A 16,585-nucleotide genomic window follows, 5' to 3' on the forward strand; every position below is an offset into this window, starting at 1 on the left:
GTTTCGCATTAAAAAAAGGTTTCTTTTGGGAACAACACTTCCCCTCTCACCCACCTTCCAAATAAATAGTAGCATACCCATGACTAGAAATTTCATATTTACAACTAGCTAATTAATTTTTGAAAGAGTTGAGGTATTCTGATTGAGAGGTCATGGCGGAAGTACGGAACATGTGGGTGAGATTTGAATTAACCTTTATAAATGAGATTCAAAACTTCAACGAAGTTCAAGCCTTCAGTTGGTTTTTAATTGAATTTCAACTACCATTTTTACAATGGAAGTTTCAGTTTCACCTTATATAGTGTTCGAAGGTTTGGACAAGCTTTTATGGTACCTGGAATTTCTGCATCTATGTCCAAACCTCACTTTGTTCATCCATGTTCCCCTTCAATAACTGGGAGTCCTGGAAGACATCTAATATTCACAGAATGTAGTCATTGACCTTGATTTTTAGTGCAATATTTATGGCGTAAGAAAGTGTAGAGTTATAAGAAAAAATGGTAATGAAGCATGTAAAGAGAGCATACTGATATTTAGATACAGAGTAAATTCCTTTTTTTAACAGGTATATATAAGAAACTGTAACTTTTTTCTCAGATTTGGTTTCTGGGGCATACTAACCATTCAGGACTAAAAAAAACATTAAAAACATTCAGGACTCAAAATCATATCGGACTGAGCAATGGGGCAATTTTGACTCGGCGCTGCTAAGTATATATATCTACCTAGGTCCCTCTCGCTTACTCGGCTCCGATCGCAATTATAAGTTTATGGGTACCTCACACTCCTTTTGAGTTTGACAAATTATTTAATCTTCATTTCAACTCTAGCTTTTGTTACGTGTCTCGTTCCTACTCTAATTAACTAAAGAGATGGGGACTCAGTTATCTAAAAGAAGGTCACAATGGCAAATAATTTCACACATGAGCTTGCATATCTTATCTATCGATTACACTCTCTAAGTTGACATTGGATCAGGCAATGCCCAAGAGTCCAAAGTTTTATATTGAAATGTCGTTTGTAGGTGGTGATAAGCCATTCTCCATGGATTGATCAGCTCAATAAGTACCTGAGTTGTACCTTTACTTGTTTAATGAATGACACTTCCATGAACATTGGGGTATCTACCACACGTGTATCCTTGCTGTCTAGAAAGCCAAAATATTTGTTTGATTGGTTCTTGTAGTTGACACTTGTAGTAGTGGCAGTATTAACTATATTGTGTAGTTGTTGACTAACTGCAATGGACGATGCTGAGTCACTACAAGAAACTAGAGTTTATTATTTTCCAAGAGAATTGATTTATTGATTGTTGGCATTTATGCAGTTGACCATAATTTTTCCACTCTAGCCCAGAACAGAAACTTTCGTGTGCACACACACACACACACACACACACACATATATATATATATATATATATATATATATATATATATAATCCAACCCAGAGTCAACTTTCTCAGAAAAGAGCAAAATGTTTAGTCAAGTATCAATTGGAAAGTTTAAGGGCATGTCTGAGCATATTATTTTCACAGGAATTCCGGATATTCCGACATTTGTGGATTTTATTTATGTGGATTGTTTGATTTACATGTATGTATGATTGCGGTCAATAGGATTTTCTTCATGTATATAGGATATGATCATATGATTCGCATCATGTTCTGTGAGAAAGTTTCCATCGTTTCATATAGCTCCAAAAGTTCATACAATTTACCTATGGTGTGTTGTATATGGTGTCATGATAATATATGCACACAAAGATTATGTGTTAGCTCCATGGACTTTGGGCGTATGGAGCCTAGTCACTGGAGGATAAGGTCCGTGGACTTTGGCCATACAACAATATATTTGTAAACGCTGGTCGGATATGCACATGAACTGGCAGGATAACATGATAAGCTCCGACAGAGCCGGCCTGCATGCCAATGTGATCTGATCTGCAGAGAAATGTATGTCTGTCGGCAATGTCAAACGCCAACTAGCTTGCCAAATATATGCATGGAACAAGCTATTTAATCCTGGTACGTCAAGCATAGCTTGATTAGCTAGCCAACTTTATTTTCATGTACGTATACGTTTCCTGTACGGTTCAGCCGTATGCTGATCCAGATAAGGCTGATATTTCCAGCACGTACATGTGATCCATATAAATTGTATTTGTCTAGTCCCACCCGAACATAACTCATTTAGTAGGGGATGTGCTAATTGGTGGTGGTCACCCGTTAGGGAGAAAGGACCTGGGTGGCATTTTTGGGCCAGGTGCATTTTCCATTTTGGTAAGTCATAAACTTCGCATCTTGGTAACTTTCTTCTAGCACCAACTTTCATAAATGGCAATGTTTCAGAAATTTTGAAGTTTTTTAAAAAATAAAAAATAAATGAAATTCAAATATTTGTATAATTTCACTTTCATATATTTCAAACTTTTACATAATTCAAACTTCTAAATTCTAAATTTTACAAGGGAGAGAAAGAAAGAGAGCATAGTGGGTTGGTCCATGAAAGTTCACAGGAGAAAGAAAGAGGAGGGAGTGGCACACGCGCGGGCCACCGGGCGAAGAACATATAGGTGGACACCGGACTCCGCCCCTTTTGTCGCATCTACAAAGGGTGTTGCATATGCGCGGGCAACCAGAGAGTTGTTTCAGGCTCCGCTACCACGTATTTATTTCATGGAGGTTCAAGTAAATCGATTGTGTTGGCAAAAAAGTGATTGTTAGGCCTTCTTTGGTTTACATTAATTTAATGTGAACTCTATATTGTAGGGTCCCTATAGATTTTTTTTTTTTAAAAGCCCTTTGGTAAGTATGAGTGAATTCTCTTCACATTTGAAAGAAATACACATTAGCTCAGAACTAGTGGAAAATCCTATCCTATAGACCAAGCTGTATTTTTTAGAGGAATTGACATATCATTTCCTATGACTTTCCTATTACTATCATGTAAATTAAAGGAAACCCTGGGAGAATGTACACACATCGATCCGTCGAATGTTTTTGGTGTTGTCACATGTCTGTCAATTTTCCATCGGAGCACAATCCAACATATTTGTACTTCATTCCTAACATCACCATGGGCCATCGCCTTGTGGTGATTGCTCACCGACGAGGAATCATAACAAGAAAAAATATGTAGTCTTGGGAAGAGGTGAAATGAAATGGAATTAGCTTAGTTATGGCCAACATGTGCCATAGCCCCTCTAAAACATTTTTTTTTTCAAATGAGTAAAATACACCGGAGGTCCTAAAAGTATTTCAAGTGTGTCAAGTAGGTCCTAAAAGTTTGAAGTCGTTCACCGCGGGTCCTATATGTGTATTTTACCCGTGACTTTTAGGATCTACTCCCTCCGTTCCTAAATATAAGTCTTTTTAGAGGTTCCAATAAAAGACTTCATACGGATGTATATGAACATAATTTAGAATATAGATTCATTCATTTTGCTACGTATGTAGTCTCCTAGTGAAATCTCTTAAAAGACTTATATTTAGGAACGGAGGGAGTACTTGGCATACTTGGAATACTTTTAGGACTTGTAGTGAATGATTTACACACATTTAGGACCCGCGGTGAACGGTTTCAAACTTTTAGGACCTACTTGACACACTTGGAATACTTTTAGGACATCCAGTGTATTGTACTCTTTTCAAATTAACACTTAATATTCAACACTGTTTTGGGCCAGAATTGACATAATGCCCTAAACTATGTTGAAGCACTGCCATTGTGGCAATGAACAGAGATAACAACAGAAAAATACATTCACCGCGCTTTATAGATAAAGCAACGATCAATATAAAAACATGCGCAAACAACACGCCATGTCGCACACCACACACACACACACACGTGCGTGCGCGCAAGGCAAGATACAAAGGTGCCGAATACCACCAACATCTCTCAATATAAATCAAAGTCCATGGAGGTGAGGGATGATATGTTGAATAAGCTAACAAATCTAGGCTGAGGCATGATATGTTGAATATGCATCTATTCATTTTGAAGTTTAATTTCCTACTTTCCTAATATACTCACAATTATTGATGATTTTAAGTACTAGCCAACTAATAATAAATGCTAAAATGCAATGTACTTTCAGTGATATGTCAATTTTCAGCTATTTTCTCAAACAAGTAAAAAAATAAAACATTGAAGCAGAATTTTAGAATGAACCAAAAGGCATATATAAGGGCATGACCAGAGGGCCCGTATCAGTGCACCCGTTCTCTGAATTTTTCCAGAAGCTGTGTGTGGAGGGTAACTTGGCAATTGGCAACGACAGTAGGATCACCTAGGATTTTTGTTTCTCCATGTTTTCAGAGTAAATGATCTCCAAGAATCAATTATATTGGGGAGTCAAAAAAAATCGAGAAATTATTGAGGTGTCCGGTGGTTGTCATATGTGGTCAATACCACCTAAAACGTTCCAAGTAGGCTCATCGTTGTCAAGAAAAATAACCGACATTGATAATTGATGGTGAAATTCTCACCAGAAAAATGCTTGAGGGACAAAAGATACGCTATACGATAAGTCGAGGGACGAAAAATACAGTTATCTTGCAAAACGGTGGTTAAATTTGTCTTGTACAAACATGGCAAGTTGCTATAACACTATTTACTATATAAGGTGATTTTCTGCAGGGTATATTTGACCAAAGTTTTGCACATCTTCAAACTTTTCAAGAAATTTTGAAGGTGCAGAAATAGTACAAGAATAATCTTACACTGAGACATCCACCTTAAGTATACACTGAGTTACTTGCATCATGAACTTATATCCTGCAGTACACACAACCAAACATCTTTATAATTTACCATGTACTAAATCATTTGGTTGAAGTTTTTACTACTGCAATGCACTTGTTGTTGACTAGTTTCGTTTTAAGATCCATTCATTGTATGCTAAAATAGCAAGCATACTTGAACACTTGGAACAAAAAAAATACAGCAGATCTTTACTTCCATTTCACTCAAAGGTCTTTATACTCCCCAATTGTTTCCACATTTGTCGGTAGATGAAGAACCGGAGGTACACAAGTGCAATGTCAAAACAGATCCAAAACATGTTCATTCAACTTTGGAACCGACGTCCCAAGTGGACACGTACATAAACACCCTCGCTCGCATGCAGTGCACATGCACATGCATCCACGCATTTCCCGCGCGTACATAGAAAATTCAGTACCATATATACTTACGGAAATGGAAAACATTCAAAAAACATACTGCTTGCGGATTCCAGGCGTATATACACGATCGATGTGTATATAATACGCGCACTGTACGTGTACACAGGTAAAGAAAAGCTCAAGTCTTATGCGTGTTGGGGAGTGTTGTTGGGGGGTGTGGCGGCTGTGGCAAGGATGACGTTGTGCCTGCCACGCTCCGAGCGGGAATTCTCGGCAAACTTTTGGCCAGGGATATGGAGACCCTTCTTCTTCTCCTCCTCGCTCCATTCGGCGGCATAGAACTCCTCCTCGGTGGCGTTGGCGTTTGGCGGCAAGAGCATGGAACCCCACTGTGGGAAGTGCACGAGCGCCACAGGGAGCGTGCAGGCCATGATCATGATACCCATGTACTCGAGCCCCCTGCCGGTGCCATACTTCGATGAAGTGAAGAAGAGCAATTGTGTCAGCCCGGCGCCAAAGTTCCCACCGGCCCCACTCAAGCCCGAAATGATGCCGAGGGAGCGGCGGGAGACGAAGGGGATGACACCAAAGACTGCACCACACGCTGCCTGAGCGCAGATGGAGAAGAGGACCATGGCAGTGATGGATTCGGGGAGGGCTTTCGCACGGCCGAGCCAGAGGCAGAAAGCGCCACCAGCGGTCTGGAGGATCCAGATGTTCCAGAGGCGGGCACGCATGCCGAAGTAGCGGGCACCGAGGTCGGAGAGGTAGCCACCCGCAGGCCGAGCAACGATGTTGGCCATGCCAAAACAGGCGGCAATGGTGCCGGATGTTCGAAGGTCAAGGTGAAAGTGGTCGAAGTAGTACTCGGCGATGACGTTGTCGGTGGTGAGCTCAACACCCATGCAGTATCCGTAAAGAAGAACGAAGATCCATGTACGGTAGTTTGTAACAGCACCCCACACAACCTTGGAGAACTTGTCCTTGGCCATCTCCCCCTTCTTCTGGAGGCTTGCAAGGTTACCATCGGGGAGATCCTGTCCCATGGTGAGCACGAGCAAGCCCATCACCACGTGCATCATTCCTGGCACGAAGTAGGCGATGCGCCATGCGACGAAGGGCGTGGCACCACACTTCTGGATGGCGTGGAAGACGAGTGGCATAATGAGCTGGGTGGCACCACCACCCATGTTGCCCCATCCGGCCGCCAGGCCGTTGACGGTTCCGATAATCTTGCTGTTGAACATGGTGCTCATCCAATACTGGCACGACACAAACGTCGCGAGGGAGAAGCCGATGAGGAAGCGGACCGTGATGTAGCCCGCCGCATCATCGATGAGGGACATGCAGAAGACGGTGGGTGCTGCGAGCATGACGAGGAAGGCGCAGCCATATCGAGGGCCAAGGAGATCGCAGATGGCCCCCATGGCGAGCCTCGAGAAGATAGACCCGGACACGGACGCCACACCGGCGTTGCCGATGTCGGCCTTGGCGAGGTTTAGGTTGTCGCGGATGATAGGGACGAGGGGCGCGGCAGCGAAGGTGGAGACGAAGCAGGTGAAGAAGGAGATCCAGGAGAGGTGGAAGGTGCGCATGTGGGGGTTGGCGAAGGAGAAGAGCCTGATGGACTTGGCCTTGTGCTCCGAGTCCACGGGCAGCGAGAACTTGCTCGCAGCCTCGTCGCCGGCGCCATGCGAGCTCGACTCCACCTCCATCTTCCTCGAGCTAGCTAGCTTAGTCGCACTGGCAACTAAGTGTGTCTCTAATGGTGGTTGCTGCTGCTCTCAGATGGAGCTTGCAATGGCGATGGTGTTTATGCTTTGGATCTGGGATCCGCAAGGTATTTATAACCAAGCCGGGCTCGCATGCAGCTAGCAGAAGGAGGGGGGGGGGGGGGGGGGTAAGCAGAGTTGACATTGGGATCTCATCTTACTCGATTCCTGAAGATTCTAGCCAGTTTCACAGCTATAGGTTAACCAGCAACCTGGCCTTTGGGCATTGTAGAAAAAGCAATTACAGGCAGAGCAGATTCAATAAACTACTCATGCATTGCACCCCACGGAATCATTCACGTTTAATTAAGCAATTAAGGGAGGGAACCGAGTTGGTTAATCGCGCCTGTTTCGGCTTAATCTGGCCCCCACCTTTGGAGAGCGTTGAATCTGGAGGAGCAAAAGGTTAATTAACCGATTGTTAAGGGAAGCTAGGCTAGATCCTCGCCGCCGCATCTCCTGCTTGTGCCTTTTGGGGGGCCTCACACGGGTGGTTATCCCATGGGATCAGCCAAGGATCAGCGCGTGGCTCGACGCGTGGATCCAGCGTTCATTGACTTGGATGCCGGTTCAGGGATGATGCATATGATGCTGAGCTTGATCTTTTGTGTGCCCACTTGGGCACTTGGCTGCTGTCAGCTGGGAAGAAACCAGGCTCGATCACCTTCTTGATTTGGCGTAATTAATGTGTGATACTGTTCACATGGTTATATGAAGTGATTTGGGTAAAGTAGAAGGCAACCAGATTTTGGCGGAATTCGATTGGCAAAATTTGGGTCAGGTTTGGGTCTGCATGGAAATTTTGCTTGGGTAAAATGGTGAATTCTGCCTGGCCGTAAAAAATGTCGTATGTGTGTGTAGAACTGAATTTCGAGCTGATATATTTGAATCGTGGATGGTTGTTCAATTTGCGGCGAATCTATTTGAATCATGAACAGTTTTGCGATTCAACTATATGGAGAAATTACTTCACCCCTTCAAGAAGATATATGGCAGGGGCTCGCTTCCTCCTTCTCAAAAAAAAAAGATGTATGGCAAAATCTTTACCTCTGTCGGCCTAGATGGAGGGTTGGAATGGCCTAGATAAAAAGATTGAAATCTTTTCCTATGTTTTATGCACCTTGTTTTTGCTTATGTAGTAAAAAATGACTTTTTGTCCATTTTTTGCTGCATATTTTTGTGTGAGAATTTAATTTGGAACGAACATTTCTTAATCTTTTGCCCAAGAACTCGTGTCCCGGCGTTGTGTGCAAACATATACTTGCTCCTCATCAAAATAATTGTAGTTGGAAAAAACCAGTCCGGCTCTCTTCAACTATAATTATTTTTGCATAGAGGGAGTATTTTTTCAATCATGTGCAAAAGGGTGCCCTTGATCTTGGGGGAGATCGAGCACACAAACAATCATGTCTTAGCGCTAGCATGCGTCGTGGTGTAATCTGTGAGGAAGGTGTGGTCGCGCTGGCAAGGGAGACGAAGCTAGATGAAGAGTGTTACTAGGATGATGAAGTAAATCGTCCAAACACGCCAAGGTGGCAATGATGACGCATTACATCTCTTGGGGCTCCTTGGAGATGGGTTGGGAAAGAGAAAGGGCAACCGCCATGCCTTAGACTCCTTGCTTCCACCAACCTCTCCGATCGAGCTTGGCCATGAGCTGCTATCTTTTGCAGCGATCCAACGGGCACGACAGCCTTGGGGATGCATTGGTATGACTTTTTCTGAGATACTCTTGCATAGATCAATCAAATCTTTCTGACAAATTGTTTTGGAAAAATAAACATCCTGAACACTTCATTGATTGTTGCACACAACCATTGCATCTTTCTGTGTCAAGTAGTGATAACTTATGTAAACTAGTCGGCATGACATTCACATCATCTTCATTAATTTGGGGGTAGCTATATATGGCTTCCTGTTTCTTCCAAACCCTACGTGTGCGTGCGTGTGACGGCAGTTAATTAGACAGGCATCTAATCTAATTAAAGATCCAACATCCATGGATCATCTCATGGGGTTAACTTTATTAATTTAATGGCCTCTTGAGGACACCGTATACCCAAGAGGTAGCTAGCTACACAACACATTCATGTCAAATATGGCATTCACACAAGAATGTCCATGTCATGTCCCCATCGTCTTAATTTACAGGTTATTCTTCACGATCAACGGTGCCAGTTAACCCTCGTATATAAGTCGGTCTTCCAAGCTGTTAGCGTCATACTTGCTCACTACTACTTTCTAGCATAATTAATCTACGTAGCTAGCTAGCTACTCCAGCACTCCAGTAAACACATGCCTATAATTGAGCTGGTTTATATTATTAACATATATATGCAGTTTCTTGTTTCACTGGTTTGCTAAGTTGAAATTTCACAAGGAGACAGACAATCATGCTCATCACAGAAGATGCAATCCGGCTCTTTGGACTTATCAGGGCTGCCGGCCCTGCTTCTATGATAAGACATAAGCATATGAATGATTCAGGTAGCTGAACGAGTATACAAATATCTAGGAGCCTTTGCACCATGATAGGCTTAGAAGAGAAGACCTACAGTCTATAGTAGATAAAATGCTTACTGAAATATATAACTGGATGGAGGGGAAACTATTGCCCTATGGTGGGAGAACAGTCCTGATAAAGGCAAGCCTGTTTAGCAAGTATCCTCGTTTATGTTTTTTACCTTTTCTCACCTAGTAGACTTTTGGAGTTTATCAGCACACAGGTGTCTAATTGTGTCTTTGGAAGAAAGTCAATCCTAAACCCTGAATTATAGTGCTTGGTTCGACTTCCCTTACCTATGAAGCTAAATTCACCTCTTTAGGCCTTGTTTGTTTGGGCTTATGCTTTAGCTTTTGCAGCTGTTCCACTTTGACTTAAAAGCCAAAAAAGCTCATAAATAGGGCCCTTCGACGAAAAAGAATTCCCCCCTGCTTTGTATTACAAAGCAATCAGTCATTACATCCGACGATAGGTGGTGGAAGGTAACAGCATAGCCACGCCCAAAAGAAATGAAAAAGAAAATACAAAAGAAACAAATGCCACACCGGCAGATCGACAAAAAACGCAAAAGACTCGCGACCGCTTCACCCACCAAGAGTCTCCCACCAAGCTCCAGGACTCCAAAGCGTCGGTACCCATCAACACCTCCAAGAAGGAATGCGACGATGACGACGCTGCTGCCAAGGGTTTCCCCCGATACGCGACGAGGCGCGAGGAAGGGTAGCCCCGACGCCCTCCAGGAAGGATCGACGACACCCACAGGCGTCACCGCGTCAGTGTCGTCCGGGCCGACGGGGGTTTCCCCCGATCCCAACCTGCACCTCGGACGCTCCAGAGCCTGCCACCAAACCGACCCACACCCTGCACCAACACGGTCGTGAGGCCCCTACACCGTCTCACCACGGCACCGTAAGGAGAGACCTGCACAGCGATAAAGAGGAGCCAGGACTAGGAGCAGCAGCACCGTTGGCACGCGGGAGGGCTCAACCTCCACCGTCAACGACGGTAGCCGACCGGACGCAATATCAGGAGCATACCAAGCCCGTGGGCACACAGGCCCGGCCTTGAACCCCCTCCTCCCTCCCCCCCCCCCCCCCGTAAAGCTCCCGTCATCGCACTGCAAGAGGCACAACGTCGGCGACGCCGCCCCCCGTCCAATTTGCTCCTCCTCATCACCACACAGAAGAAAACACAGCCATGCCGGGTGCCGGCCCGCTAGGACCCAGATGGGCCCCGCATGGCCCAGATCTGGGTCCGGGGCGTGCTGCCGGCCACCACGCCTCCCTGCCGCCACAGAGCAGCGCCGCCACCTCACCCGCCGCCGGCCACCAACACCGGGTCGCCGGGCCGCAGCTAAGGCGAGCTGTGCCACCGTTGTACCCTGCCCCGAGAAGGGGGAACGCGCGCGGGGGGAAGGAGGGCCCACCACCACCGACACCACCCGGGCCTGCGGTAGCGGGAGGGGGGAGACGAAGGAGGAGAACACCCGCTAAGAGGAACTCGAGCGTCGCCCCGGCCACCTCTCGAGGAGGACACGAGGGCGGATCCGGGAGGGGGAGGAGGGGGACGGGGGCGGGGGAGCCGGACCGGCGGCTGTCGGCAGTGGGAGAGGGGCCGCAGCGCGGGGGATGGCGGGGGGGAGGGCGGCAGCGGCGGGAGGGGAAGGGCGGAACCCTAGTCGCCCCTGTCACGGGAGCAGGGTGGGGTGCACCCAAGGCTCCTTCTATATGCAAAGATGCTCCCTTGAAATAGGGCCCTTTGGCTTCAGCATGTTGATTATGAATCGATATTGTCATATGATGGTATAGGCCAGAAGCCAAATCCAAAAGGGAAACGCTTTCAGCCGACGCGCCCAACCGTTCACCCGGTCACGCGCGGCCCGCGCGGTGGTTGTTGCAATATTTTTTAGTCCAGATTTGCTACAACCACGGTTAAATTTGCTACAAGTCTTTTTCATTTGTTACAATTTGTTCATTAAAAAAGTTTCATCCACGTTTGGTTGCAACTCAAGTTCGTTAAATTTCTTTGCCACAACCGGCGTTTTGATTTTTGCTACAACCGTGTTAATTTTTGCTACAACCAGTATTTTTTTTTTGATGCAACCGTTCACTAAAAAAATTGCATACACGTCGTCAGAGTTGCAACCCGAGTTCACCGAATTATTTTTGCTACAATCCACATTTTGTTTTGCTACCACGCATCATCAGCGTCGTTTTTTTGCTACGACCATGTTGATATTTTTTGCTACAACCATATTTTTATTGCAAGCGCAGACGAAAATTATTGCATCGTGCCCGAAATTTGCTATATCGAATTTTTTTGCTGCATGGATAAATCTAACAATGCGATCCGCAAATCTGACGACCGTGCTACGACCGACGCGAGCGTTCGGGCCGGTGCGCCGGCGCCCAGTACTTCCCAATCCAAAAGCCCCTATTTAGGAGCTTTTTTGCTTTTAAGCATAAGTGAAAAAACTGCAAAAGCTAATGCATAAGGCCAACCAAACGGGGCCTTGAATTTTTAACATGAAATCCCTGGCCCACTTTGGGCAATCTATTTACATTTTAAGGCTTTAAAGGGTGAAATAATTCATGGATATCTACAAGATTAAAACCTCTCAAGGTACACAAGTTGATGTAAAGGACTTGACTTTATGATGTTTTGGACTATATAGTTAGAATCGGGGCACAATAGGAGTGCACAAAGATTCAATATCGTGTCATTGTCCACACGTAAATGAGACACGTCGCCTTATATGGTTCCTTAAGACTAAACTTTATAGCATGTCACTAGCTGGATCTTATTTATAGAATTTTTTATCGTTATTTTGGTTTTTATTTAGGGTGGTTGATTGATCTTCTCTAGTTCCTACTAAATACTACATATCTCGCTTATTTGGAGTCATATGGAGGAGTTGTTCACCTGGGCCCACTCACATGGGCTGACCCAATAAGGTGAGTCTTTCTAAAAAAACGGAGTCGATTTAAAAACAATATTTTGTTAGTTTATTTAATTTCTTATTTTTATTTTTAATTTTATTTATCTTTTATCTCTATTTTATCTGGGTGACTACATGGAATGTTATGAAAGACATGAACATTTTTCTTGGAATACTTGAACAATTATTTTAAAACATAACTATCTTTCGACATATATGAAGACTTTTGTATAGAAACATTTTCTAATAATTTACTAAAAATTATTTTCAGTATATAAAAAAAAATAGTTTTTTTACATTTTATTTTGCAACACATTAACACTTTTTCACTATATATTTTATTTTAAAAGATGAACATTCTTTTTGGAAACACATAGATAATTATTGTTATATATTAAATATTTATTTGCAGTATGAAAAATTTCTTTTGTGCATGGATGTATAAACTTAGTAAAATAAATACATTTTCTAGATTTATAAAAAATAGAAACTGTACATGTTAATTGGGAGCACAAAATAATATCCAATGTAAGTGCACTGGGTCAACATAGTGAAAATCCGGGAAAAATCAGCAGCCACCAATAGATTTAGTATCGTGTCATTGTCCATGAGTAAGCGAGACACGTCGCCTTACATGATTCCTTAGGATAAATTTTATTACCATGTCACTAGCTGAATCTTTTTTTTTTGAACAATCACCCGGGGGGGGGGGGGGGTCCCACCTGAATATATTACTCAAAGGCCCGAGGGCAGGTTACATCATAGATTACAACGAGAGAAGAGGTATAGCTGCCAAGACATGGCAGCCTCCGTACTAACAGAGTCCTTAAATCTTAAGACCCAAAACGTAAAGTCCGAAATGATGTTCCGAAGAGTAATTTGTGGTGTGTGTAGCTCGTTTTGAAAGACCTGAGCGTTCCTGGAGTCCCACAACTTTCAATGAATGGCGAGGGCAACGGTAGGGCAAATGTTGATGTCGAGGCCGACCGGTGTCGTAGTCTCCCAAAGGCGATAGATGGAGTGAGGGGGTTGCAACCCTAGGATTGCCCATACCCGAACCGCGTATGGGCAAAGGATGGAGATGTGTAATGCGTCCTCATGAGTGATAGCGCACCGTGGACAATCTGGATGAGAGGTAATGGTCTTATGATGTAGGTTCGCCATCGTGCTCAACCTGTCACAGCAGAGAAGCCAGCTGAAGAATCTGACCTTTATAGGTGCCTTAGAGCTCCAGATGTACCCAGCGTTGAGATCGATCTCATGGTCGGAGGAGAGCAACAAGTAGGTGCACCTGGAGGAGAAGGAGGAGCCGTGGGTGAGGAACCTGTCGTCGGGCGCATCGTTCGTGGCAACATCCTGTAACAAAGACAAAACAGGCTCGACAGAAGCAACATTGTTAGGCGGTTCCGCAGAGTAGCGAGTAAACCGTTATGCATGACTTGTGATACCAGGACATAGGGTGATGTGGAGTGGGAGAAGAGGTGCGGGTAGGTGTCTGCGAGCGGAGTTTGAGTAAGCCAAGTGTCAAGCCAGAAAAAGGTGGAGGTGCCGTTGTTGGTAAGGACAAAGGAGATTTTGCGTAGGGCTGGAAGTTTTGTTTACGATTTTCCAAAGGTTGGAGGGGGTGTGAGGTTTGCTTTTGAAGTCGAGAGAAGGTAAGTCTTGTTTTTGGAGTAGCTTGAAGGCAAATTTCATGAGAAGGCAATTGTTCTGGAGGAGATTTTTTATGCCTAGACCGCCGGCGGTTTTCGGAGTGCAGACATTTTTCCAAGCTATCAGGCACCTGGCTACGGAGCAATTTTCGTCAGCAGCCCAAAAGAAGGACCGACGGATAGGGTCAAGCCTCTTGATGATTTTTTGGGTAGCCTAAAAATGGACATGAAGTGGGTAGCAAGGGCGTCAAGAGTAGATGAGATAAGTATTAGTCTCGTGCCACGAGAGAGCAATTTTGCCCCCAACCCGATAAGTACTTTAGGAAGCGCTAGATGATGGGTTCAAAGGCAGAGGATGGTAGGCGCATGTGTGAGAGAGGTAGGCCAAGGTAAATTTGGGGGAAGGCTGAAATGTCGCAGCCGAAGGTGAAGGCAATGTTTTGGCTAGTGATGGTATCCATGTGGAGGGGGACGAGGGTGGTTTTGTGAAAGTTCATGGTAAGACCGATAGCTAGGGCGAACTTGTCTAGAATATCCTTGAGGATGGTCGTAGCTTGGGAAGAGGTGTGGGCTATGATTAGAGTGTCGTCGGTGTACTGAAGCACAGTAGGAGGACGATCCGTGTATATGGGGTGACAGAGCTGGCCCAGAGAGAAAGCCTGTAAGATCAAGCGTTGAAGAAGATCGGCGATGATTAAGAAAAGGTAGGGGGACATGGGGTCACCTTGTCGAAGACCGTTTTGACAATTAATCCATGGGCCCGGCTTTCCATTAAGGACAACCGCCGTCCTAATGGAGATAAGCAGCGTTCTGATCCAGTCTATAGATTTTGGCGGGAAACCTCTAGCAAGCAAGATGACAAGGAGCGAGTCCCAACTTATTGAGTCGAAAGCTTTGTGAAAGTCGAGTTTGATCACCATAGTGGGTGCCTTCCTAATGTGGCAATCACTTAGAAGGTCAGCAACATAGATAATGTTTTCGGCAATGCACCTGCCGATATGAAACCACTATGGTCTCCATGGACAAGGAGAGGAATGAGGGGTTTTATCCTGTTGGTAGTAACTTTTGCGATCGCCTTGGGAGGGCAGTTTTGCAAGGATATGGGTCTGAAGTTTTCCGGAGTTCTGGCCGAGTCATTCTTGGGGAGGAGGATCATGTGGGCCCTATTAAAGCGCTCAACATCCACCCGAAGGTTGGCGAAGTCATCAAAGAAGGGTAGGATCGTAAGCTTGATGTTGTGCCAGAATTGTCTGTAGAAACCCAGTCCTAGCCCATCAGGCCCCGGGCTTGCATTGACATTCATCTGAAAGAAGGCGTCCTTAATTTCCTGAGTGGAGAAATCTGAGTCTAAGTGTCGAAGTTGAGGAAGATGCGTCGGGTAAAGGTCGGTGAGGGGGAAGTGCCATGTTGGTTTGATCGATATATTTATTTTCATTTTAGTGTGGTTGATTGATCTTCGATATTTCCTACAAGTATATATCTCAATTACTGTGAGTCATATGGAGGATATGAGGAGTTGCTCACATGGGCTCACCCGATAATAGTGAGTTTTTCTCCACACACAAAAATCGGTTTTAAACAAATCTTTTGTTGGTTTCTTTCGTTTTTATAATTTTTGATTCTTTTCTATGTGTTGGCTCGGCGAATACATGATATTTTATGAAATGCACGAACATCTCTTCTGGAATTCTCAAAAAAAAAATTCAAACGAAATAACCTTTCAAGGTATATGAAGAAGATTTCTCTTCATATACAAACATTATCTAACAATTTGTAAACATTTCTATCAAAGTACCTGGACATTTTTTATACATGTTTATCTTTTAGTATACAGCAGTTCTTTCTTAAACGCATAGACAATTATTATGATACATTGAATATTTATTTGTATCATCATAATGGATTTATTATTAAATGGATTATGTAAAAAAAATAGTGAAATCGATGCATTTTGGGAGTTATAAACAAGAAAATCGTAAATATTATGGTGCTCATGTAGGAACACCCGGTATCCTCTTGATTGAAAAATGTTTCTTGCTCGCTGAAACGCTGCCTAGCAGTCGTGCAAACGTACAGCCTGGTACAGTGCACGGGAGGGCACTGCCTCATTTATTTTCATTTTTTGATTGTTTTTTACTTTTCTTAACACTTCCAAATGTTCTAAACATATATATTACAAAGCTTTACTTTACATAGTGTATGAAAAATGTCACTCGTGCATTTGAAAATGTTAAATGTCTATAGAAAAGATGTTGACAATGTATACATAAATGTATGAAAAGTATATAATGTGTAATGTGTGTGAAAAACATTGATCATGTATTTAGAATAATTAATCAAACATTTGAAAACATGTGAAACAAGTATTTAAAAAATGTTAATCAAGTATTTAAAAAAATGGTAAATGTGTATATAAAAAATGCTGACCATGTATTCAAAAAGGAAAAAACATTAACCAAGTATTTGAAAAATGTTAACGAAGTATTTGAAAAAAAACATCTTCCATTGTATTCACAAACAAATAAATTTATATTTGAAAAATATTAATCAAGCATTTGAATATGTTAAATGTATATATAAAAAATGTG

At 43.6% G+C, this 16,585-nt stretch overlaps 1 protein-coding gene across 1 annotated transcript; it reads right to left on the reverse strand.

Moving 5' to 3' along the window:
* Nucleotides 1-5,046: 5,046 nt before the first annotated feature.
* LOC123402644 (high-affinity nitrate transporter 2.1-like) lies at nt 5,047-6,956 on the reverse strand. Its single transcript, XM_045096575.1, has one exon. It carries the CDS (start codon nt 6,845-6,847, stop codon nt 5,318-5,320), a length of 1,530 nt encoding a protein of 509 aa, XP_044952510.1. The 5' UTR covers nt 6,848-6,956; the 3' UTR covers nt 5,047-5,317.
* Between the last annotated feature and the right edge of the window lie 9,629 nt (nt 6,957-16,585).

Source organism: Hordeum vulgare, chromosome 6H, assembly GCF_904849725.1.
Source record: "Hordeum vulgare subsp. vulgare chromosome 6H, MorexV3_pseudomolecules_assembly, whole genome shotgun sequence".
Lineage (NCBI taxonomy): Eukaryota > Viridiplantae > Streptophyta > Magnoliopsida > Poales > Poaceae > Hordeum > Hordeum vulgare.

Coding starts and splice junctions, on each gene's coding strand:
- LOC123402644 (XM_045096575.1), bottom strand. CDS start 6,847: ATGGAGGTGGAGTCGAGCTCGCATGGCGCCGGCGACGAGGCTGCGAGC.